General features: G+C 38.1%; 1 protein-coding gene across 3 annotated transcripts in view; it reads left to right on the plus strand.

Annotated features, from left to right (window-relative positions):
• Positions 1–27,553, plus strand: part of LOC149808007 (uncharacterized) — a 64,674-nt gene that overhangs the window by 18,449 nt on the left and 18,672 nt on the right. For 2 of the 3 annotated variants that reach the window (XM_089972415.1, XM_089972398.1), the window contains exons 4-8: positions 3,894–4,117; positions 9,282–9,599; positions 15,228–15,548; positions 20,319–20,424; positions 22,856–22,960. In XM_089972415.1, coding sequence (XP_089828541.1) covers positions 3,894–4,117; positions 9,282–9,599; positions 15,228–15,548; positions 20,319–20,424; positions 22,856–22,960 — 1,074 coding nt within the window. The remainder of the gene's footprint in view (positions 1–3,893; positions 4,118–9,281; positions 9,600–15,227; positions 15,549–20,318; positions 20,425–22,855; positions 22,961–27,553) is intronic. The other variant, XM_089972406.1, reaches the window with a different exon arrangement.

Here is a 27,553-nt window from a genome sequence, read left to right on the forward strand (position 1 = left end):
TGGTTTTTTTTTTTTTTTTATACATATACCAATACAGTAGTTTTGCTGAACCTTCATAGAAAACTGATAACCTTTGAAGTACCGACTACTGTGTATAAATACAAAGCAAATGGAAAAAAAATCTCAATCACAATTATATCTGTCGCCAGTGCAGCATTTTACTCATTGATCTTTTCCTTTTGCCATCAATCCCGTGTTACGGCTGCAGAGACTTAAACTCCGCAACAAGAAATAGCAAAAAAAAAAAAAAAAAAACAGTTTTGCATAATTAATAATAATTATTTATTTCTCAAAATACAGGAGTGAAAGAATCCCTAAACTGGGTGTGAATTTATGCTTATATATACGGTCCAATATTGCCAGGTGTTGACTCGTGTAAGTTTCATTCGTGGGAATGGAGATCCTATTTTGCTTGTCGAGAAAATTTATACAGCATTCAGTGATTATTCTTGGGATTTAGGAAGCAATTCTCTACAAGCTTTGTGAAGCTAGCCAATGGGGGGGGGGAGGGTGGCTGCTGAGAGACTACTGGTGTCACCTGTCAGCACTGTGGACTGTGAATGTGGATTCAGTAAGATGAGCCTCATAAAAACTGACATCAGAAATAAGATCTGCATCTCATCTCTCGAGAATTTAATGAGAATCAGCATGTACAGATGTGAAAAATTAGACTTTGAAACTGCATTCAGCAAGTGGGCAGCCCTAAATTCGCGACGGATTTTCATGTAGCACTTTGTAGCATTTTGTTAATGCTTGTTGTAATTAAAGTATTAACTAACCCATCTTTTGTAATTTTCATTGCCTGTTACATTAATAGACTAAATTAACACTTGGAAAAATGTACAATACTTGTTTTGGCGACACTTTTTGAAAATTGGCGACAAAATATTGAGGTTGGCGATTTTTTTGGCGACAGCTTTTTAAAAGCCAGGACCATCCCTGCATCTCGTTGGTTAACCTTGTTACCACTCTGGAGGCCATATTTCTGATTTTGAAAGAACTCTGAATGTATTTGTCTCAGTCATCTAGGCATAAGACAAGTTAAATAATGAGTGAGACCCAAGGATATTAATATGGTGATCTTGCATCTGATTGGTTAACCTTGTTACCTGATCTTGCATCTGGTTAGTTAACCTTGTTACCACTCAGAATGTGTATGCTTATGTGATCTAGGTTGAAGATGACCTAAATGATAATGAGGTGTTCTTGCCTTAGTTTTTTAGCACTCTGGTGTCTGTATTTCTGATCTGATTTTGATCATCTTGGAAATACAGGCTTATATCTTTAAGATCTTGGACAGATTCAGTAATGAGTGTGATCTTTGCAAACTAATTAGATGATCTGATTAGTTGAGTTTCTTACTCTACTGGAGTTGGTATTTTTGATCGAATTTGATCAAACTTGAAATCATTGCTTCTGTCATTACAATTTTGTATGAGTTTGATAATGAGCAAGATCTGTGCATACTAATTGGATGATCTGGTATCTGATTGGCTGAGCTTTTTATTCCTTTGGAAGCAATATTTCTGATTTCAGTTTTGATCAAACTTGAAATATGGGCTTATACCATCAAGATTTTGGGTGGTTTCAATAATGAGATCCACCGCTATTAATGACAATCTTTCATCTGATTGGCTGAGAGTGTGACCACTCTGGAGGTCATATTTCTGATCCAATTTTGATCAAGCCTGGCATACATACTTGTATTGTCAAGATCTTGGTCAGTTTGTGTAATAAGTCAGATCCATGTATATTAATGATGTGATCTTTCACCTGATTGGTTGATCTTATTGTCACTCTAGAAGCCATAATTCTGATCAAATTTCGATCAAAATTGGAATAAGGGCTTTTATCATCATGATCTTGGATAATATAGAAAATGAACAGGTTCCACCTGTATTAATGAGGTAATCATGCGTTTGATTGACTGAGTTTGTTTCCACTCTTGATTTCACTATTCTAATGAGATACCTTGCAGTTGATTGGCTGATCTGGTTTCCTCTCTAGACCTTGAGGCTATATTTCTCATCCATTTTGTATAAAACTTAAAAAAATATGTTTACATTGTCATCAGTTTATTGGATGACTTTGATTACGAGCAAGAGACAGTGTATATTTATTATGCCAGAACAAATTTCATGTCAGAAGATATAGCTTACATAGGTTGTATCCTTACAGTACTAAATAAAACTCCTTAGTAAAATGGTCAACTGGTCAGCTATGCAAGCCAGGTGAGCAATAACAGGCCCACTAGGACTTTTGTTTATAATACTAATCAGTAGTCCTGAATGTTGAATAGGGCCAGCATTGCCAATTGATAGTCCTTTTACCTACAGCTTATTTTCTCACAGTATTGGCAGAAGTAGAATAGCATTCTAAAAGAAAAATGTTATAATATTTGTGACACATGTAATTGTGGGGGATTTAATTATGTTATTATGTCCCCACTGAAAATGAGAAGATTATTGCATCTTTAAAATTTTTAAATAAAACCATGTTATGAGTATCCACAAGCCGACCTATGCAAATGAAATCTGATAAGCATGATTTTTACATATATAGACATGTAGATAAACCTTTTGGATTTTGGCACCATTTAAGCCATTTTTGTTTCCCATCAATTTTTGTGCACAGAAGTGTACTATTTTACCCATCCAAATATAGTTTGTTGGTCCTTTTTTTGTTTGCATATATGGATGACCTAGTTGGTCTTTTGTGCCAATTACATGATTTTTGCAATTGGGAGCTGGTGGAGTCACTGTCTTTTGTACTCGTGCCAGATCGGCAAATCTTGCATAGGGGACCATGGGTGACTGAGTGGTCTTAGGCACTTGCCTTTACAGATCACTGATATCTCACCTCTGTCTGCTTGGGGTTGACTGGTTCATGCTATGATTCTGGTTCTTCCTTCACCAAATATACTGGTTGCCTTATATAGCCTATCATGTGCTGAAAAATGGTGTTAAACCCATCACAACAACAACAATAACAAATCTCAGGTGTTTTTATATGGGCATAGTAGTGTCTGTCATGAGCATTAAAATGGACTGGGGAAATCCAACCCTAGGGGTTTGTGGGGGGAATTTGCTTTGATATACATGCGTGAGTATTTTATTTTTCACACACTCCCTGTGCTCTAAGTAGGATGGCATCCCATATATAAAGAATTAAAATGACAAATTATCTATTACAAAACTTTTAATGTTTAGTAAGAGCATACAAGTTTTTGTTGACAGGAAAGAATTCATTGTAGAATGCAGTTAAAGAAACCTAAAAATAAATTTACCTTAATTTGGAAATGAACTTGATGGGCATAGTGACATCATAAAAGGAAGTCAGAGTAGTGATGTGCCAGCCATAACACTAGTTTGACATCATGTGAGAAGGAAAGAAAACTCCAGCATGAGTGTTTCACACATTACGAATGTGAGAAAGTGGAATCACACATTGGAATATGAGAAAGTGGAGTCACACATGGGAATGTGAGAAAGTGGAGTCAAATAATAATGTGAGAAAACAGTTACACATATGGGAACATGAGAAAGTGGAGTTACTCAAATGGTAATATGAGAGAACAGTCATACATTTGAACATGAGAAGACAGAGTCACATGTTTGGTAATGTGTGGAAAGAGTTACAGATATTAGAACATGCAAATGTGGAGTTGCATTATGTAATGTGAGAGAGCAGTCACGTATATGGCAACATGACTCATATAATGGTAATGTGAAAAGAGTCACACATATGGGAACATGAGAAAGTAGAGTCACACATATGGGAACATGAGAAAGCAGAGTCACACATATGGGAACATGAGAAAGCAGAGTCACACATATGGGTGGAAGAGATAATATACTCATATGCTTATATTTTTTTTAAATTGCTTTATACAGGTGAGTGGCAGACACTGGTTTCCAGAAAGAAAAAAGGGAAGAAAGAATCAACTCAAGAGGACAGTGCAGTGAGAGAGGAAGCTGTTGATGAAAAACCTGTGGGAGACCAAAATGAAAAGAAAAAGAGCCTAGAGGATCCTCAGCCAATCATCCTTGATCAGACAGACTTGCCTTCTGCTAAGGAACAGGCTGTAAAAAAGAAGAAAGATAGAAAGAATAAGAAGGTAAAAGGTTTCATTTAACCTTAGTCTATTAAGGTTATGACAGTCTTTTGGGGTTCATTTAACATTGGTCCAGGAAGGTTGTGACAGTCTTTTAGGGTTCATTTAACCTTAGTCCAGGAAGGTTGTGACAGTCCTTTGGGGTTAATTTAACTTTAGGAAGATTGTAACAGTCTTTTGGGGTTCATTGAACCTTAGCCTGGGACAGTTGTGACAGTCTTTCTGGGGTTCATTTAATTTTAGTCATGGAAGTTTGTGACAGTCTTTTTGGGCAGAATCCACTTCAGAGACTTTGGATTAGATGGACTTTATGGCAGGTAGCCCTAAAACTAATTATCACTACCTTTCCAAACAAATTTTGCAGCAGGATGTAGAAAAACAGAAACTTGATATGGAAATTATCACAAGTATTACCAGTTGCATACTTAACGTTGTCATTTTTGATAAACTGAGACACACCCCACACACTATGTCATATCCAGAATTCCAGCTCCTCCTTTACTTATATTTTTGTGTGTGCAGCATATCAGATATGACCACTCCTCCTCGATGTATGTAGACAAAGTTAAAGTTACCAGATATAATCACCCTTCCTCGATGGATGTAGACAAAGTTACCAAAAATGACCACCTGTCCTCGATGGATGTAGACATAACATTACCAGTTATGACCACCCTTTCTCATTGGATGTAGACAAAGTTTAAAGTTACCAGATATGACCACCCTTCCTAAGTGGATGTAGACAAAGTTTATAGTTGCATTCCCCTCTCCTGATGGCTATGAACACATTTCATGTTACAAGCAGTATTCTGTTTCACCTATCAACATGTGAATTTTAACCCCATCCTGATCACTCTCATTATCTTTGGAAGTAACTGGTCAGTGCAGCAATGATGTTACAGCAGAGCTATGGTTTGTAAAACAGGTTTTCAAGTTAGTTTTGGATTGCAAGTGAGAATTTGCCATCTTATGCATCCTCCCAACTCCTTTGAGGTTGCATCAAGATTCAGAAACATTTGTTATCATTACTCATTTCGTAAAACAAAATATAAAACATGACCATCTTTGATTAGCATAGAGTGATTTCAGAATATAAGGAAAACCATTATAGAAATAAAATATCTGTTGTCACATAAATAAGAATCTGAAATTTACATGTTTTTTATTTGTTTTTATGACAAAGTAACATTTCATGAAGTCAGATTCACTATTATGAAGATATTTCACCTTGATACAATTAAGGTCGTGCATCTTTTTATCATATAGTGAAAGTTATTTGTCACTTAACTGTGTTCTTATTCAAGCATATAGCAGCCTTTTACATAAGATTTCCTCTCAACATTTTTGACCAATTAAACATCTTGATTGGAAAATAAAATGTTGCTACTTTTTTGGTGATGAGCTGTTTGAATATTTATGATTAGGCATCAGAATATGGCTGATTGGTTTGGACTCTAGATTGACAGATTATTCTGGTTAAAACAATGTTATCCTAGCAGCCAGCAGTAAAGAAACTTTATGCTGATCCTTTCCGGAGTGCTACCTTTACACATATATGCTTGAGTGTCTCTACCCTACCCCAAGATAGCCAATCTGTTGATGGATCCAAAAGCATTCAAAGAACAGGGGGCACAACTCACCAGGTATTATATATAATCACTGAGGAGTTGGGTCCAACTGTAGACAACATTAAATAATGCACTAGTCTGGCAGATTAGGCTTTATGATGTTTATTCTACTCAGTACTCCTATCAAGCTGTATAGAACCAGATCTGCCAGTGCATTATGAACTGGTCCATGAAGTTTGCCATTGGACCTGACTTATAAGTGAGTATATATGTTCATGGCAGTACACAGCATCTGAATTGAATGCTGAAAATAGATCGGCTAATGATTCAAATGTAAATAGGTAGAAAATAAAGTCCACTGTTAATCCAAAGATTAAAGAAGAAAATATTAGAGTTCTTGATTCAGCGACCCTTTTTTTCAATAAATAATTGTGAGAAGGTGAATTCAGAACAGTTACAACAAGGGATTTTTCAACTTGAAACCAGAACATATTAATCTGTACTTGTACTTTTTGTGCCAATTACATAAATTGTGCAAGGGGGATATCAAACTTTAGTAACCATAGGGCAGCCTGCTTGAAAATGTTAGTGGCTATTTCATATTTTAGGTTGCCATGCCTTAATAATTTTGTTGCCTCAGACATTGAGAGCAGAACTATGTTGAGCATGGAATCAATGGTTGAAGATGACAAAAAGTGAAGGTATTAATTAAAGCCAACTGAAAAGTAATTGTACAAAAACAGGGATTTACAAATCTGCTTGCCTGTCTCCCGGGACAAGTTCAGATTCAGTTTGGGCAAGCTCAAGCTTGCAAAGCACTTGCCCACAGGTAAGTCTAAAATATTGTAAAAGGGATACAAGATAAAAGTATTTTGTTCAACAGCAGTGGTCTGATTAAAATACATAAAAAACCTAGCTTTGAGCTATTTTACCAACAAGGGGTCATGTTCAGTTCCCAGTGCTTTATGTTCTGAAAGTTTTATGCTCTGTGATTATGCCACAGTACACATATCAGCAGTTGTCATTTATAAATAGGGGTTATTCTTCTTCTACACAACTGGCCATTTACTCTCATCTATTCTGTGTATTATTTCCATCTTGTAGTCATTGTTGAGGTTAGTGTTGCATTTTCTCACTCAGATGTGATTATCTGAATATTAATATTTAAACAATAAGGAATAAATATTTAATTTATCAGTTATGTATTAATTATAATATTTGTACTTATACTGGATTTCCTGGTTTTCGGTCCTAAGTTGGCCTTGAACAGTTTGTCCAATTGCTGACTCTAAACAATTTGCTTTTCAAAGATTGTTTTGATTCGTGTTACCAGATGTATGGCAAGTAGAGGTTAGTTGTTAATCATGAGGTTTTTGGATGTGTTTGGAAATTAAAGGCACTTGTTTCTCATGATTAACAATCATGAAGATTTCTATCAAAGCGTGATTGATGTTATGAAAGTGTAGCACCCACAAGTGGTGTTCATGATATGTTGTTTACATGGAAATTATAGGAACCAATATAAAATCTGTACATTTAGCTGAGGTTGTCTGTGTATTAGTCTGATCACTTGTATAAATCTGTCAGCCAAACTACTCAGGTTGGTTGCATTGTAAAATGGTAACTTAATAAAGGAAGCAGCAGTTTGATCGAAAAATAAATATGCTGTAAATTCAGTTATATTTGAAAAATGTTTTCAGCATATAAATGTGGTATATTTTAGCATATTATTTTGGTATATGCGTGTTTTTAGCATATAATTGTGATGTATACTTGTAATTAGAAAGTGTTTATGCAAAGTTTTGATTTTTGCGTTATGATTCTGAAGGTCACTGGAGTGTAACATGTAGATAATTTTGATTCACCAGTTTGAGTATTTGGTTGCAAATCCAACCATATTAAATTGCAGTTTGAGTATTTGGTTGCACTGACCAGGCTTAATTTGCTGGGTAAGTCTTTTGTCAGCAGCAAAATGCAAACAACATGGTAGCTGTTTAGTTGTCTCAGTCTCAGTTACAGCAGAAAGATGCAAACATCATGGTACTGTTTAGTACTGGCAGTCTCGGTTATAGCAGAAAGATGCAAACAGCTTGGTAGCTGTTTAGTAGTGGCAGTCTCAGTTATAGCAGAAAGATACAAACAACATCGTAGCTGTTTAGTTGTCTCAGTCTTGGTTATAGCAGAAAGATGCAAACAACATGGTAGCTGTTTAGTAGTGGCAGTCTTGGTTATAGCAGAAAGATGCAAACAACATGGTAGCTGTTTAGTAGTGGCAGTCTCGGTTATAGCAGAAAGATGCAAACAGCATGGTAGCTGTTTAGTAGTGGCAGTCTCGGTTATAGCAGAAAGATACAAACAACATGGTAGCTGTTTGGTTGTCTCAGTCTCGGTTATAGCAGAAAGATGCAAACAACATGGTAGCTGTTTAGTAGTGGCAGTCTCAGTTATAGCAGAAAGATGCAAACAACATGGTAGCTGTTTAGTAGTGGCAGTCTCGGTTATAGCAGAAAGATGCAAACAACATGGTAGCTGTTTAGTAGTGGCAGTCTCGGTTATAGCAGAAAGATGCAAACAGCTTGGCAGCTGTTTAGTAGTGACAGTCTCAGTTATAGCATAAAGATCCAAACAACATGGTAGCTGTTTAGTAGTGGCAGTCTCGGTTATAGCATAAAGATGCAAACAACATGGTACTGTTTAGTAGTGGCAGTCTCGGTTATAGCAGAAAGATGCAAACAGCTTGGCAGCTGTTTAGTAGTGACAGTCTCAGTTATAGCAGAAAGATGCAAACAACATGGTAGCTGTTTAGTAGTGGCAGTCTCAGTTATAGCAGAAAGATGCAAACAACATGGTAGCTGTTTAGTAGTGGCAGTCTCGGTCATAGCAGAAAGATGCAAACAACATGGTACTGTTTAGTAGTGGCAGTCTCGGTTATAGCAGAAAGATGCAAACAGCTTGGTAGCTGTTTAGTAGTGACAGTCTCGGTTATAGCAGAAAGATGCAAACAACATGGTAGCTGTTTAGTAGTGGCAGTCTCAGTTATAGCAGAAAGATGATTGAGACTGGTCACATTATGTATGAATGGGGATGATCTTAGCTAGAAAGAAGTTGAGCAGTGTACTGTCTCATGTCCTTATCAGAGCATTTGTTCTGTGCTTAATTTGCCATTTGTTTTACTTACAAAATCACAGCCTGTTGTATCATATAATTAGAAATATATGTATATTTTTCATTGAACATTAGATGGTATACATGATCATGTTGTGTCATAGGATGAGAAAAGTCATTGATGGAACTTATGGTTTTTACACTGCAGATTCAAGAATTTTTTTCTCATCCTGAGAAGGTCATTTGATGAAAGACAGCAGTCATATGATGAAAAATAGAGATAATCCCTATAGTTGTTCTAGACTGGAAACACAATCATACATAGATGGAAATGAGAGAAAACATAATCCACACCTTTTCTTTGACAAGCATTTTAAAAAAACAAAGATTAGAGGTAAGTATACAGATAAGAAGACTTGTTGGGCTCGGTTTGAGAAATAGTTCTGGATTAGATGTTTTACTACATCCCCATGTCTGTTACGATTCTTATCCAGGCAAAACCCGACAATGAAGCTGGGGAGGATTTAGAAGAAAAGCAGACAACAGTGGTTCAAGAAGAAAAAAAGCATGTTAAACAACCAGTTTTGGAAGACAAACAACCAGTTCTGGCAGTCAAACAATTGGTTTTGGAATCCAAGCCACAAGTCAGAGAGCCAATTCTTGAAGTAAAACAGCCAGTTTCAGAAGTTAAACCAGATGTCATACAGCCTAAACCAGATGTCAAACAAACTAAACCAGATGTCAAACAGCCTAAACCAGATGTCAAACAGCCTATTCTTGAAGTCAAGGAATTGGCTAAAACTGATGACAAGGTATGTTCAGTAAAAATGTGTTTGAATTCACTTTTAATGACTGATTTATAAATACATTTCAGGATTATATGAGACCAACATTCCTTTTGCCTTTTTTTTGTTGGAAAGTAAAGCATTTGTCTCCATCTGTGTAAATTTGCTTTTTTTATACTGTTGTTTGACTGCCTGCTATGAACATTTCATTATCAAAATGTTAACTTTTTAATGGTTGAATTGATTTTCATGAAACTTCATCCTAGTATGTATAATGGTTAGAAGGTGTGTTGCATACTGTAACAATGTCCCCAAGTTCCAGATCATGGTAAGGAACAATATAATTCCATGACTTGTACTATTGTCCAGAGTATAACACTTTTATAACTACTGAAGCTATTTTAATGAAACTTTGCCCAAGCATAAACCATTATTAACATAAACATTCCATCCCTCTTATTTCCCAGAAACTATTTTCAATAGTACAAAAATTTCATGACACCAAGTATGTATTTATTTCAAAGTTAATGAAAAATTAAACATTCAGGTTCAAAAAAGGATGGTATGATGCATGATGTCCAGGAGAAATTAACCACTACTGTAATTTGAAAAACTTTTTCCCATCAGCACTTACTGGCCAACTGGATACATTCATTTGTCTGTACTTTATATATGTGTATCTTTAACCGTGGATTTAATTCAGTTTTGGAGTCCAAACTTGGTTCAAGTGACTTTAAACTTATATTTGCTTCCCAAATATTCAGTGCTGTTTGGGTGAATATGGGCATATGAATTTCACACTGTTGGCTTAATTTTTAAACCCTGTGTAAATATGCATTTTGTACATGTTCTTTGAAAACAAAAATATTTTATTTGCATTAATTGGGTCAAAATATACAAAGTTAGTAACTAAACTGATAATATAAATATATTCGCTTGACATTAAGGAATAGTTTTTGCAGTACGAGTCATGTGGACAAAAGAAAATGCTGTACAAATGATGTATCTATATTGACTGTACCAAATGATGTCTCTATATTGACTGTACAAATGATGTATCTATATTGACTGTACAAATAATGTATCTATATTGACTGTACCTAATGATGTATCTATATTGACTGTACCAAATGATGTATCTATATTGACTGTACAAATGATGTATCTATATTGACTGTACAAGTGATGTATCTATATTGACTGTACAAATGATGTATCTGTATTGACTACCCAATGATGTATCTATATTGACTGTACAAATGATGTATCTATATTGACTGAAGATACACATACAGGTTTAACTCTTTCTGAAAAGATCTGATTATGCTTTTCATCATGTTCACGCTTCCATATGGTAATATTAAACTCATTAGATAGTCAAACCAGGAATCATAAGTATATATTTTTTAGCATGTGCTTAGTAAGGTCTGCATACAATCAGTATGGTAAAGATAGAAACTCTTTTGCATGGACATGCATATTTGGTGCTGAAGTGCTACACAGAGGCTGGATTAGAAGTTATATCTCAGATAAATCATGTTTATTTTACTGAGTGGGAACAAGTTAAGCAAGTAATTTGAAAGTGACTGAGGGAATGAAAAACCTCAATCTTCTTTATTTTAATATATGAATAAATAGTCCATGTGGTCATGTTAATTAGTGCTTAAACATTTTTCATCCGATATCAACCCAGTGTCACATCAAGTGATAATGCAAGTAGTTAGATTCTTTCCTTCTTCTGGCTGTCACTTTTTAACATGTACAGAAATTTAAATGAAATTTGAACAAGGTGCATGCCTTGTCATACAGTAGCTAATTCCCTAGCTTAGAGGTCAAGGTCATTAGCAGAGAAAACTCCATGGTACAGGTGTATCATATGTTACTCACATGCACTTTTTTACCATGGAATCAAGGTCTCCGTAATAGAATGTGTATTAAGGTTTTGGTATTTAAAAAAAATTATATGCCTATTTTTTCTAAGCCCCAGATTTCTTTCATGCATGTACATGGGATGAATCATTATGAGCTAAGATAATTCAATATCAGACATATGTTTGCCACCTTTTGCAGTTGGGTGATGGTCACAGTCATCTCTCTCTGCATCCATCTATCTTCAGGAGATGATGGTGTAGCTTCCAGTTGGGTCTCCTATCTGCACCTTCGAGAGTGGCTGAAGAGTCAGACCCTAGAGTGACAGTCTCTGTTGCACTTGCTGCAGGTGAACGTTGATGCTTGGTGAGGCTGTTGTTGTTTTGCCTTCCTCCTGGCTCTCTTTGCAGTGAAGTTTGTGTTTCTTGCTTCCACTGCTTTTTGAATGCCCTGTGTGACAGCTAGGTACCAGGTGGAGCGGTTGTCAGGACAGCTGTCCCAGACGTTGATGATGGTCATCTTCATGTCCTTCTTGCAGACATCTTTGTAAAGCAGACATGGCTGTCCAGTTAGTCATGCGCCTTCTGCTATCTCGCTGTATAGCAGGTCCTTAGGAATGCAGCCTGGGTCCATTCTCTTGACATGGCCGAGCCAGCGAAGATGCCTGTCGCTGAGAATGGAGAACATGCTGTTCATGTTGGTGTGTTCCAGAACCTCTGTGTTGAGTACTTTGTCCTGAAACTTTAGTGCAGAATGTGGCTCAGGCATCTCAGGTAGAATCTGTTGAGTTTCCTCTCATGGCTCGCATAGGTGGTTCATGCCTCCCTGCTGTAAAATAGTGTGCTGAGCATGCAGGCCTGGTAGACATGCAATGTGGTCTTCTCAGTGAGGTTGGGGTTGTTCCAGACCATCTGGTTCAGTCTGGCCATAACTGCTGCTGCCTTGGCAATCCTGCCGTTCATCTCAGCATCAATGGAGAGCGAGCTGGAGATGGTGGACCCAAGGTATGTGAAGTTCTTAACAAATTCCAGGTTGTACCCATTGATGGCGATGGTGGGAGGGAAATCTGCATCCTGTGCCATGATGTTCGTTTTCCTCAGACTCATGGTCAGTCCAAACTCCTGAGGGGCATGTTAGAGGTGGCATACCAGCTGCTGCAGTCCATCTTTTGTTTGTGATGTCAAGGCTGCATCATTAGTGAAGAGCAATTCACAGATAAGAACCTCTATGACTTTAGTCTTAGCATGGAGAAGGGCGATGTGGAACAGTTTGCTGTCAGTCCTGTTATGGACATACACTCCCTTGCTGCAGTCCTTGAAGGCGTACTGGAGGATCATGGAGAAGAAGATGGCAAAGAGCATCGGTGCAAGGATGCAACCTTGCTTCACTCTGCTGCTGACTGGGAAGGCCTCCGATGTTGCGCCATTAAAGCAACTGTGCTGTGCATGTTCTCGTGGAAAGACATGACAGCGAGCAGCCGTGGGGGGCAGCCAATCTTCTGCAGGAGCATGAAGAGTCCGCTCTGACTGACTCTTCTTCTTGGCATGGTGCAGCTTCTTGGGTATTATTTGCACCTTGCTGACCACAACGGAGTGGTCCGTGTCACAGTCTGCACTGTGGTAGCTGCGAGAGAGGAGGACACGGCCAGTTTCACACGCCTGGTGATGACAAGGTCTACCTGGTGCCAGTGGAGGGAACATGGGTGTTTCCATGACACCTGGTGGTTCTCCTTGCATTTGAAGAAGGTGTTGGTCACACATAGGCTGTGGGAGCAGCACATCTCCAGCAGTTGCTGACGATTCACATGGATCTTGCCCCTTCCATGAGAGCCGAGACATGGATACGAACTGTGGGTCAGCTCCCATTCTAGCATTGAAGTCTCCTAGTAGGTAGAGGCCTTCATTGTTGGAGATACTGGATATTGCTTGATCCAGAGCCGCGTAGAACTTATTTTTCTCCTTGTGGGTGGAGCAGGGGGTTGGATCATACATGCTGAAAATGTTGGCTGGGCATGAGGATGTTTACAGCTGGAGTGCAAGGATCCTCTCAGTACCTGATGACAGAGGCTCAGTGAAGGCAACTAGCATGTTCTTTACAGTGAAGCCAACACCATGCTGCTTAGGTTCATCCGAAGGCTTCCCTTGCCAAAAGAAGGTGTAGTTGGCTTACCTGATGGTGCTGCTGTCAGCCAGTCATGTCTCCTGAAGGCAGGCAATGTCGATGTTTAGTCGGGAGAGTTCTCTGTCAATGATGGCAGTCTTCTGTGCATCCTTGATCTGCTGCAGGTCAGTGGTGAATCCAGGACACATGGTCCTGATGTTCCAGCTTGCGAAATGAAGAGCTGGAGTCTTATTTCTTCTTTTGAGTCCTGCCTGGTACGGAGTTGGTAGCCCACTTGTTGAGATGTTTCTCTAAGCTCCACACACCCATTGAAGCAGGCAGGTCATGGCAGGGCAGCACCTTACTGACTGGTGGCTGCCCAGCTTGAGGCAGGCAGTAGCTGTCCAGTGAGACATGGTGATCTTTCCCATCATCGGAAGCAACCCCTGGAGCCAAGCTCTAGCCCAATCGAGCTTTTGACTTAGAAGCAGTAAACTGCTGACGCCTTACAACGATGCTGGAAAGTCTGCTTCATTGGAGCTATGAAGCCTGGGCAGGTTGTATGGAGAATCAGCTGTTGCCCATGCGGCAGATCCCCCCTCTCCATGCAGCTGGTGGACCCAAGGGAATGATGAATGCCGATACAGCTTGGCACCAACAGCATTGCATGAGTTGCTGGAGTGATATTGAAGTCAATGTCAGAGCGTCTTAGGGACTCTGTTTCTGGATTTTCTGTCAGAGTTTACTCCCTTAGCCTTTTCCATGAGTGGGTATAGCCTGAAGGCAGCTGAGGTTTGAAATTGAAGTTTTCCTTCTCCTAGATGACCTATCATCCAAGGTTTACAAGTCCCATCTACCCAAAACGACTGGTTTTAAGGCGCCAGTGGCCCATCTTCACCCCTTCTCTAGATAGTGGAAACATGTTAAGCCACTTGCGAAGGCCAGAAGCTGGATTTTTGTTGACAGGCGATCAGAGACGTAAGCCGTATGGGGAATTTCTGGAGGAGTGGGGCGCTTGTCTACCACCCCAGCAATGTCAACCTTGGACTGCAGGTCACAGTCATAGAAACTTTGTATTAAGGTTTTGTTTTTGTTTTTTTCAGTTGCTATTATTTCCTTAATTCCTTGATGAATTTTCTTTTTTATAAATCATTATGAAGATAATACTATTCATTCTCTGAGTTTCTTGCCTAATTAACCTTTTGACCTTGGCGAATGTCAGAGATCATTGGCTCTGACCCTGTTCCTTACAGACTAGTTCAGAAACACATTTTTTTATTTGATTTAGCAAAGTCGAGACAAAGTTATTACTCCATGTCGACAATGGTTTACTTGATGGTTTTTGTTTTTAGTCTCATGTGCATGGTGAGATATAAGTATCACTTTTTTTTAGCATTGTTACCATCATAAAAGATGAGATGATTTTAAGTTTTATTGCTTAATTGAGTGAGTCCCCACATTCTGCAGAACCCTTATTCTATACAGCAATAGTCACAAAGTCGTTCAGAGATTGTTAATCATACCCAGACTGTATTAAGCCTGTTCCATATAAGTGTTTTTCCTCAAAGCATTATTCATAGTAAATCTATTGAATCTTGATGTCACCAAGAATCTATGCTTCCTGTAGTTGGTTCATTGGATTCCATTTGTCATACATATTGTACTGACAGTATGCTTTCCTCATAGGCTGAAGTGTCAACTATGAAGACTTCCCCTGGCACAGAAGAAACTCCAGGTAAAAAGAAAGCTAAATCCAAGAAGGAAAAGAAAAAGTCTTCATCTCCTTCAGAGCCAGTAGAGGAGTTGAAAAAACCTGAATCAGAGATTCCCAAGAAACAGCCAGAACCAGAGATTCCTAAAAAAAATATATCGGTAGCATCAAATCCAGTTGCTAAAAGTCAACATGTGGAAGAGAAAGAAGAGAAATCTCCAGTCTTGTCTGTAGCAGAGCCCGAATTTGAGGCAGTCAAAAGTCCAAAGAAAAAGAAAAGTAAAGACAAAATTAAGGTAAAAAGTGAAAAGAGGCAGCCAATATTATTTGAGACAGATTTTTTATGTCAGTGAGCATTTCATTATCTACACTAGAGCTGATTTCATTTAAATAGGTTCATCCTGCAGATTTTATGAAAGTAATACTTCATCAGATATAAAAAAAAAATTATTACTGGCTGTAGTAACAAGAGCTCTCAATAGTTGTTGGCAAGCAAAGAAATTCTGATTTCATATTATTGGCTGTATTGTGTCAAGGCAATGGGAGCTAAGTTCCTTTTATATTATTGGCTGTGTTGTGTCAAGGCAATGGGAGCTAAGTTCCTTTCATATTATTGGCTGTATTGTGTCAAGGCAATGGGAGCTAAGTTCCTTTTATATTATTAACTGTATTGTGTCAAGGCAATGGGAGCTAAGTTCCTTTTATATTATTGGCTGTATTGTGTCAAGGCAATGGGAGCTAAGTTCCCATCTTGGGGACATGTGGATCAGATACTCTGTCAGTTGAACTGACCATGGCTGTGCAAAGTTTAATTTAGAGAAGAAAGAAGTAAAAGCAACAAATTCCTTTTCTAGTGGCACCATTTTTGTTCACCTGGCATTTGCATAAGCTTGACATAACTTTTGTAATATCTGTCCAAACCCAAGTATTCAAGTAATTCTCTTCCATTTATTGAAGCCCATGACAGGGCGCAACATGCAAGCAGTTGCCAGATTTTTTGGAACACAAAGTAATTTTTACAGGATTATAGGCATGACTGGTTCAGAATAATTATATAACTGGCCAATCACTAAATCCAAAGAATTATAAAAATGGTTCGAACCCCGGCTGAGTCATACCAGAGACTTACAAAAATGGTACTAACAGCTGCCTCGCTTGGCACTCAGCATTAAAAGGCTAGTGTTAGGACTGGTTGGCCTGGTGTCAGGATAATGTGACTGGGTGGGGCATGTTGTTACTTGTCTGTGGTATGATGCCATAGTGCTAGACATCACTGTAAACTGTCACACTGCAGACGTCATAGCAATATGACTGAAAAATTATTAAAGCTACATTAAAAATAAAAGACCACTAAAGTCTTAATAATGCTTTTGAAATCATAAGTGAAAAACAGTCATTCCCACAATGATGTGTAAAAAGGTAAACAATGTTTAAGAAATTTTAATTGCTTTATTTGTCATCTGCTTCCAAAAAAGTAAGTATTGGAATGAGAGCAAGAAATCCAACCCAAAATGCCCAAGATCAGTGAAATCCTGTTCTTTGGAGTGACTGGTGTCCTGTTAAGGGTTATAGTAGATCAGTTTCCATTATTCTGTACTTTGTTTGCATAGAATGATGATAGGATTTTTAGTTATTGGTAGAATTGGGTTATGAATAAATTGCTTTCAGTTTGAAATGTCATCTGGCATGTGGAGTAAGAACTTTCTCCAGATTCTCAGATTTCCTGTATAATAAGAATGACTACACAAATTGGACTGTCAGAAATACTTGATATATCACACAGCTACTGTGTTATATAGGTTATAACATCTACATTTAAAAAAATCTATTCTACATATAACATGGATAAGAAATAATGTGATAACATTATCTAAGGTAAAGGCTGGGAAATATTCTACTAAATGTGTTTGAAAATAATTTAACTGTACGAGTAATTTTTTAACTGTATATTTGCAGTTTTGTCAAATATAATCAGCATTTTCATCATGTGATAAATAGAATCTAAATCTATGCTCATCTTGAGAAGTTTATGAAACTCATGAAATATTTTCAATCGTTTGCTCCAAAAGGGTCACAAAAGGTAGAAATTTAAGTGTCACAAATTTCATTTAAAATGAGCACTCATGTACATCTTCTGTATATGTCACACTCCCTCATTTTCATACTTCCTGTATATACTACATTCCCTCATTGTGACACTGTTTCTTAATATACTGCAATCCCTCATTTAACACTACCTGTATATACTGCATGTTCTCCTTTTAACACTGTTCCTGTATATACTGCAATTATTGTAAAACTGCTCTGGTATATACTGCACTCCTGCATTATAATACATTTATATACTGAAGTCCAACATTATAACACTGTGTATATACCACACCTTCATTATAACACTGCTCCTGTATATACAGCATTCCATCAATATAACACTGCTCCTATATATACCAAACTCATTTGTAATCATTTCTGTATATACTGCATTCACAAATTACAACACTGCTCCTGTACCAACCTCACTCATTATAACACTTCATGGCAGCCATTGGGTAGTCTGTTTTTTAGTGAAACCACTTTGTAATGAAGTACATGGTACATATTATTTTAGTATTACATTTAAATAATGGGATCCAGCACCATACATGAGTCGTATTGTGAATGGTCTTGTAGTGAGTGAGTGCTGTATTAGAACTTGTAAAGCTGAAAAAGGTTTTTGTTAAAGAATGTTGATTTGATCTGTGTATTGTGATAATTTATATTTGTTAAGCATATAAGTATTATTTTGATACAGATATTTAACCAAGAACAATACTTTAAAACCATCTCATTATTAAAGTAACAACATCAAATGATGTAAGCATCCAGTCCAGTGGAGAAACTTTTTAAGATTGGCAGGTATGTTGTAAAAAGAAATTGGGGGCTATGTCATGCTTTTTGAAAATCAGTTGAAAAGTTTCTTTCGAAGGATTGTTGAAAATTCTTCTTGTTTTTGTTCTGTGATGAGGACTTTGGTCAGCTACATATGTATGATGAAAATGAGTGATTGGCTAATTATTGTATGAGGCATTTTTCTTCGCTAAAATTTTTACATTTGTTGAACAAGATGATTTTGGGACTTGAGAGATTATGGGATATCTGCCATCCATTGTCTGAACCAGTCCATTAGCATGAGTGTGTCATTGTTATTACTTCTGAATTACTTGGTTGTTATGAAAGTTTACACACACACATTAATCCCAAGATCTTGTTTGGTTGTAAATGAAAATGGTGCTGCTTAGACATCTAATATGCAGCAGCCATATTGACAATCTTGTTACTGCTACTTCACTTGTTGTATTGTCGTATCAACATGTAGTTTTCACTTCTTATAAGGTTTGCTTGTTACCAAATGCAAATGGTGCTGATCTGACATTCTGTATGGTCAGTAAATCAGCAATCATGAAAATCTTGTTATTTCAATTCCATCGAAATGGAATGTGATATTGGTATGTGGTTTTCACCAGAAGGCTTTTTGTGATGTTTAGTTGGTCCTAAATGAAAATGCAGCTTCTCAGGCATCTTGAAAATCTTATTATTACTACTCCAGAGTGGAAAGTATTTCAGCATGGGATTTTCATAGTTGGTACTGAATGAAGATGATGGCCACCATGGCAGCCATCTTGAAAATAATGTTTTCAGTATTCTTCTTAAAATGGTAATTCATAGCAACATTGGGTTTTTGTCAAGACTTTGTATTATGTCCTAGTTGCTCATCATGAAAATGGTGCCAATCTGACATCCAGCATGGCCCCACCACTTGAAAATCTTGTTATTGCTGCTCCTCCTAAATGGAAAGTCATATCAACCTTCTAATTATGATACCTGGTTGCCCTGACTGAAAATGGTGCTGATCTGACATAGAATATCGCTGCCACAATAAACATATTGAAAATCATGGCACTAATTCTCCCGAATAGATGGTCATGTCATCATTGAGTTTTCATCAAACATCTGCTGAAGGTGTGATTGTATTGTGAAAATGAAATTGATATTACAGCCAGTATGGCTACCACATTGGTGGCTAATGTGAAAATCTTTTAGCTCGAGAATATCAGAGATGGTTTCTAGTACTCAGAAGTTTAAAAGGAAGATATGGTCTGATCTACAACACCTGCAAATTCTTTTCAGAAAGTAGAGCATAAGTCCCTTTGATGGACTCTTGTTTCTCCATCAAATACATGACTTAACCACATTAACATTACTCTCTGCCTCTCAATCCATGTCTCCCACAAAGATAAAAAAATGTCTGTCAGTATGTCATAGAGACAAAGGGAAGCAACTCATCAGAAATTAACTCCCCTTTCTACCTGCTTGGTGGCTGCCAGTATAACTGGAAGTAACTAGTTTTCAGTGTTTTATAATGTGACCATTACTGACAGCATATCCAGTGATGATTCATGCCAATAATACTTCATTGTCATATGGAATGCTATATCCCTGGACTTGGGGTGTACAAGAAGAGGACATTCTACATGTTAATGAAGGGATGAAACAGAAATACCTGTACATTTTGATCCCACAATGGAGAGAACAAAATATAGCTTCAAAATGGCAATACGGGTAATCTAATGTATTTTTCCTCCCTCTCATTGCTCCCTTCTCATCAATCATTTTTAACTGCAAGGTCAAGGCCTCTATAGATGTAGATGATGATGATGAAGCTCCATCCTTCAGAATCCTAGCAATGAAGATTGCAGAAAAAATAACAAGCGTCTCATGGTGAAAGTTGGTGAATCTGGTAATGTAAAGGCCTTCTTAGTGAGTTGGTTACCAACCACACAGACACATCTATCCAGAAATATCAAGCATAGTTAAGGATATTTTCTGCATTTAGCACGATTGTCCTACACTGTAATAAAGTTGATCAGCAAGTCTTTAATGTTACTTCAAAGTTAGTAAGGTTGTTGGCATCGACTTCTTCACTACCTGAATTATCATCTTAAACATTATTAGTTGTTCTTAAATTTCTTTTGAAAAATGTTGCTTTTATCATCATGAAAGGTTGCATGATTGTTGTTCTTTGTCAGAAATCAGTTGAGACAGAGGTATCCCCAGCCAGAGATGAAGTCCTTACAGACACTACTAGTGGCTTAGTAGCCAGGGACAGATTGTCACCACAAAACAGATATTCAGGTATGCAAACAAAGAGTAAGAGTGCCCCATTCAAGAGGCATTCAGACCAAATGACTGCAACCCAGTTTACAAAAGAGAAGATATATCCAGGATACTATTTCCAAAATATTTCTGTCTGTTCACACAGCTAGTTATTGCCTAATTTCAGTTAGAGCTTTTGGAAGTGTATGAACCTACAGTCAGTTTACTATTCATTTGACCAAATGCAACCAAATGTTTTAAGGAATTAACATGTTTTAACATTTCTTTTTCGCATATACTTTTTAAGGAATTTAACATTTTTGCCTTGTATCTTTTAGCACTTCATGTTTACATCTATTACATAGGGTTCACCTTCCTGAAGATTTTGTGCATTTCTTAAATCTTCACATTTTTAGAATTTTACTTTTAATTTGGCACCATATTGTCAGTATTATGCTTAGGTGCCATTAAATGTTAAACTACTTACAGGTATATTGACATACATTCATACAATCATGCTTTCTAATTCTCTCAAGCAATAAAATGTAGAGGGAGAATTTTGTGTTGTTATGACTATAGTCTTAAACTAATAGAAAAGAGCAAAATTTAACAAGTTTTGTAAAATTCAACAAAAAATTTATTTCCCTAAAATACAAAGTAAATTTTTTTTAAAAATTGCACAACCACTGTGGTAGCCTAAGTGGTTAGAGCATTCACCTCGGATGTGGGAGGTTACACATTCAAACGCTGGTCAAGTCATACCAGAGACTTATAAAAAGGGTACTAGCAGCTGCCTTGCTTGGTGCCCAGCATTAAGAAGTTAGTGTTAGGATTGGTCAGCCTGGTGTCAGGATAATGTTACTGAGTGTGACATCATGCTACATGTCTGCATTCATGATGCCCCAGTGCTAGACATCACTGTAAATAACCACACTGCAGACATTGTAGCAATATTACTAAAATTCTTAAAGCTACGTTACAAATCCAGATCACACACACACATGAAAGAACTTATAGTATTGTGAGTTAAATCCCAAATAGTCCTAAAAGTTCACAAGTCCAAAAGTATAGAGTATTCATAATGAATCCTGATGGTGTTCCAAATGAATTCCAGTCTTGAATGTACCGATTTACCAATAGCTTGGAATGTGGTAATGTTCTAACAGTCTTGGTGTATCACCATGATATAATCCAATATGTCCTTGAATGAATTCACATTAATCCCAAAATAGTTATTTGTCTAAAATTATTATTGAGCGTGTAATTCAGTGAATAATTTAAATAAATGAATCCTCCCAAAATATTTCCTGAAACACAACTTAATTTGGTTCCATAAAGACTGTTGTCAAGATATGGAATGCGTAATTCAGAAATAAACAACATTTATATAAAAAGCTAAGACACAATAACAGAACTTGGATGAGGGTCATTTTCCCATCAAATTCGTAAACAACTTGCTTCAAGAACATTTTTAATTTATAAGAGCAACTAGACCTTGAACTCAACATCTGTAAATATGTTTTCCTCCAAGTAATGATGTTCTTAAAATATAATCTAATATCATAGACAAGACTCACTTGGCACTCAGCATTAAGAGGTTGGTGTTAGGACTGGTCAGCCTGGTGTCAGGATAATGTAACTGGGTGGGACATGATGCTAAATTTCTTCGGCATGATGCCTCATTGCTAGACAGCACTATAAACTGCCATACTGCAGACATTGTAGTAATATGACTGAAAAATTGTTAAAGCTACGTTAAAAATCCAAATCATACACACACTCATAGTCAACAGGAATTAGGGGCCCCAAGTGGCCAAGTGGTCTAAAGTGCTCTTCGTTATGGATCACTGCCATCTCACCTCTGTCTGCGTGGGTTCAGGTCTCAGATTCGGCTAATGTGGATATGTGAGAAAGCTTGCCAGTAGCTTCTTGTGGGTTGGTGGTTCTTTCCGGGGTTTTCCTGGGTTCTTCCTCCACCATTAATACTGGCCATCATGTATAGCCAATCATGTGCTGAAAAGTGGCATTAAACCCTACAACAACAACAACATCAACAGGAATTATGTAATCTGTTGTTTATATGTATAAAAAAAAAAGACATTAGTCAGGTAGGCCCAACCCCTACCCTCAGTTATGAACAATGGTTAATTACACAATGCTAATTGAATATACATAACAGTATCTGTAAATAAAAGACTGCAGTTGGGATAAGATAATGGAAAACGTCCACCACTGGTTTATAATGCTTTTCAGTATCATCATTACGTAAATGATTAAACATGTTTTGTTTTTAATGCTTTAGCCATTGATAATTGCGGTTTAACCCCATTTTATTTAGTGATATTTATACATGCATGTGACTTTTTGTTCAAGATACATACTTTTAAGCATATTTCACATACTATACACAGTTTCTTCCAACTTTGTAAAATTGTTTTTATTTAACCTTTGTATCCCCTTTTTCTTACAGCAGAACCTGAAAGTTCAGCAAAAACTGAGGCTGGAGATGGTGACAAGGCTACAAAATCTGTAGACAGCAGCAAAACACCAAATTTGTCTTTTGATGAATTACCAGGTATGTCGGATACTGTAAATATACCAGTATTATACTGTATATACATGTAAATGTACCAGTATGATAATCTATGTACACATAATATTATGCTTTATGTAAATGTAAATGTACCAGTATGACACTGTATATGTAAATGTACCAGTATGATACTGTATTTACATGTAAATGTACCTAATGATACTCTGTATAAATGTAAATGTATTTTATTGTATGTAACTTACTACATGTAAATGTACGAGTATAAGACAACCACAGAAGTTGATAAAGATCTTGTTGCATGTCTACGTGTCATGACTTTGTCGACTGGAGGTAACTAAAATCATCAAAATATGCATGTTTCATTGGCAGCCGACTGTCCTTGTTTCTCAGTGCCAACCCTAGCACATTTTTCCCCCATGGGAAAAACAAATAAAATTATAATTTCAAATTTGAAAAAAATCACAAAATCACATTAAATATATGTTTTATTATATATAAAAAAGAATTAAAAAAAGACCTGCCTACCTTAATTTTAAAACTAGTGCAATAGGAAACATATCTTTTATTATAGCCAAAGTGTTCTCATGGATGTAAGGTTGGATTAGGTCCCATGTTTGCAAGTCAGGCTGCCATCCCACGGGTGAAGGGCACAGAGTAGCCTATGTCTGCAAGTCAGGATTACATGCCATGCATTCAGGGCACTAAGTAGTCCAGAGATGGAAATTTTCCAGTTTTAGTTGGAAATCCATTTTTGTAATGCAGACTGATTTTTCTTTTTTTGTGTGTAAAACTTGTGGCAGATTTTTTTCTGTTTTTTTTTGTAAATCAGATTATTTATTCCTGGATGTCATTTGAATAGGAAAGAAGGTAACAAAACACCAAGACACCATATACTGGAAGTTAATTGTGCAGGCAGGTATTGTTAATTGTTTCAGTTGTTCATTATGTAGTGTCAAGTAATGTTGGAAGAAATTAAACTTTTTGAAAGAGGAAAATGTATGGAATATAACTAACTTTGACCATTCATTAAAAAATCCATTAAGATGGAGCTGGCTAGAAGAAAAAGATCACAATAAGGAGGTTTTATTGAATTATATTAAGAAATTGGAGGAACCTGCACTTGCCTGGTACATGAACTGCAAGACAAAAGTTGGATCAGATGGCAAAAAGTGCTCCTTAACCTTCCTAAAGCAAAAAAAGTACAGAGAAGATCAGTTTTAAATACGCAGAAGCTTTCAGCAGTTTTTCAGTCACTTTCATCTTTGAAAATGGCAGTGACCACCTGAGGCTAAAAAAAAATGTTTCTGGTCAGCAAGCCATCCATGTTTTTCATTGCTGGCCCTAGCACCTTTTTCACCCTGGGTAATTTTTTTTTACACCCCCCCCAAATTGAGATGTTCATCTTATTGAGCTGGGTCAGTCCAGTACTTGAACTGCTTAGTAGATTATATATATACTAATCATTATAATATATGCAGTGTTTACAACAACAAAAAATCTTACCTTCCCTAATTTTAAAACCAATGCAATAGGAAACACATTTTGTTTTACCCCAGGCTCTGTATTGGCTGGCTTCTAATATGCCATTAGTGTCGAGCACAAATACTATTCCATCAGAAATATCCTTAGATCAGAAAACAGTTTCATTCAGGCTCAAAGAAGGCGTATCAGCAGTTCTTCACAAGCGACTTGTTAAAACTGAACGAGTATTCAAGTTAAAAGTTAATAAATGATAATAATGGTTAATGTTTTGTTTGTATTGACGATTTTGAAAGTGTTCTGCATGTTTTTGGTTACTTGTGAAATTCTGCACTTTACTTGTGCCCTGGGATGCATGAAAATGTTTCAGGTGTTTTATTTGGAGGCTTTTTCCATCCCTGGTAGTCCCATGTCTGCAAGTCAGGATGCCACCCCATGCATCAAGGGCTCTAAGGAGTCCCATGTCTGCAAGTCAGGATGCCACCCCATGCATCAAGGACTCTAAGGAGTCCCATGTCTGCAAGTCAGGATGCCACCCCATGCATCAAGGGCTCTAAGGAGTCCCATGTCTGCAAGTCAGGATGCCACCCCATGCATCAAGGACTCTTAGGAGTCCCATGTCTGCAAGTCAGGATGCCACCCCATGCATCAAGGGCACTAAGTAGTCACATGTATACAAGTCAGGATACCATCCCATGGCTCAAGGGCACTAATTAGTCCCATTGATGCAAGTACGGATACCACCCCATGCCTCGAGGCCACTAATTAGTCCCATTGATGCAAGTACAGATACCATCCCATGTCTCAAGGACACTAATTAGTCCCATTGATGCCAGTAAGGATACCACCCCATGCATCAAGGGCACTAATTAGTCCCATGGATGCAAGTCAGGATACCACCCCATGCCTCAAGGCCACTAAGTAGTCCCATTTATGCAAGTCAGGACACCATCCCATGCCTCAAGTGCACTAATTAGTCCCATTGATGCAAGTAAGGATACCACCCCATGCATCAAGGGCACTAATTAGTCCCATGGATGCAAGTCAGGATACCATCTCATGCCTCAAGGGCACTAATTAGTCCCATTGATGCAAGTTAGGACACCATCCCATGCCTCAAGGGCACTAATTAGTCCCATTGATGCCAGTAAGGATACCACCCCATGCATCAATGCATCAAGGGCACTAAGTAGTCCCATGGATGCAAGTCAGGATACCATCCCATGCCTCAAGGGCACTAATTAGTCCCATTGATGCAAGTTAGGACACCATCCCATGCCTCAAGGGCACTAATTAGTCCCATTGATGCCAGTAAGGATACCACCCCATGCATCAAGGGCACTAAGTAGTCCCATGGATGCAAGTCAGGATACCATCCCATGCCTCAAGGGCACTAATTAGTCCCATTGATGCAAGTTAGGACACCATCCCATGCCTCAAGGGCACTAATTAGTCCCATTGATGCCAGTAAGGATACCACCCCATGCATCAAGGGCACTAAGTAGTCCCATGGATGCAAGTCAGGATACCATCCCATGCCTCAAGGGCACTAATTAGTCCCATTGATGCAAGTTAGGATACCATCCCATGCCTCAAGGAAAACTAAGTAGTCACATGAGTGCAAGTCAGGATACCATCCCATGCCTCAAGGGCACTAATTAGTCCCATTGATGCAAGTTAGGACACCATCCCATGCCTCAAGGGCACTAATTAGTCCCATTGATGCCAGTAAGGATACCACCCCATGCATCAAGGGCACTAAGTAGTCCCATGGATGCAAGTCAGGATACCATCCCATGCCTCAAGGGCACTAATTAGTCCCATTGATGCAAGTTAGGACATCATCCCATGCCTCAAGGGCACTAATTAGTCCCATTGATGCCAGTAAGGATACCACCCCATGCATCAAGGGCACTAAGTAGTCCCATGGATGCAAGTCAGGATACCATCCCATGCCTCAAGGGCACTAATTAGTCCCATTGATGCAAGTTAGGACACCATCCCATGCCTCAAGGGCACTAATTAGTCCCATTGATGCCAGTAAGGATACCACCCCATGCATCAAGGGCACTAAGTAGCCCCATGGATGCAAGTCAGGATACCATCCCATGCCTCAAGGGCACTAATTAGTCCCATTGATGCAAGTTAGGACACCATCCCATGCCTCAAGGGCACTAATTAGTCCCATTGATGCCAGTAAGGATACCACCCCATGCACCAAGGGCACTAAGTAGTCCCATGGATGCAAGTCAGGATACCATCCCATGCCTCAAGGGCACTAATTAGTCCCATTGATGCAAGTTAGGACACCATCCCATGCCTCAAGGGCACTAATTAGTCCCATTGATGCCAGTAAGGATACCACCCCATGCATCAAGGGCACTAAGTAGTCCCATGGATGCAAGTCAGGATACCATCCCATGCCTCAAGGGCACTAATTAGTCCCATTGATGCAAGTTAGGACACCATCCCATGCCTCAAGGGCACTAATTAGTCCCATTGATGCCAGTAAGGATACCACCCCATGCATCAAGGGCACTAAGTAGTCCCATGGATGCAAGTCAGGATACCATCTCATGCCTCAAGGGCACTAATTAGTCCCATTGATGCAAGTTAGGATACCATCCCATGCCTCAAGGGCACTAAGTAGTCCCATGGATGCAAGTCAGGATACCATCCCATGCCTCAAGGGCACTAATTAGTCCCATTGATGCAAGTAAGGATACCACCCCATGCATCAAGGGCACTAATTAGTCCCATTGATGCAAGTCAGGATACCATCCCATGCCTTAAGGGCACTAATTTGTCCCATTGATGCAAGTCAGGATACCATCCCATGCATCAAGGACACTAAGCAGTTGCATTAATTTAGTTCCAGAAAATGTCCCATATCTGCAAGTCAGGTTAGTATTCCATGCCTGCAGGTCAGGTTCTATCCCAAAACTGCAGGTCATGAGTGTGTCCCCATGCTTCAACAGCACTAAATAGTCCCATATCTTGCAGGTCATGTGTGTATCCCTATGCCTGTAAAGACATGGTATAGATTCTGCTAATGCTGAAGGTATTTCTCTCAAAGGAATCTGAGATTGAAGATTTATGTGGTGTTCCTTCCTGCTTCGAAGCCTGTCTGCTCTT

The sequence above is a fragment of the Sinohyriopsis cumingii genome, chromosome 1, assembly GCF_028554795.1.
Source record: "Sinohyriopsis cumingii isolate HCF-2022 chromosome 1, ASM2855479v2, whole genome shotgun sequence".
Taxonomy (NCBI): Eukaryota; Metazoa; Mollusca; class Bivalvia; order Unionida; family Unionidae; genus Sinohyriopsis; species Sinohyriopsis cumingii.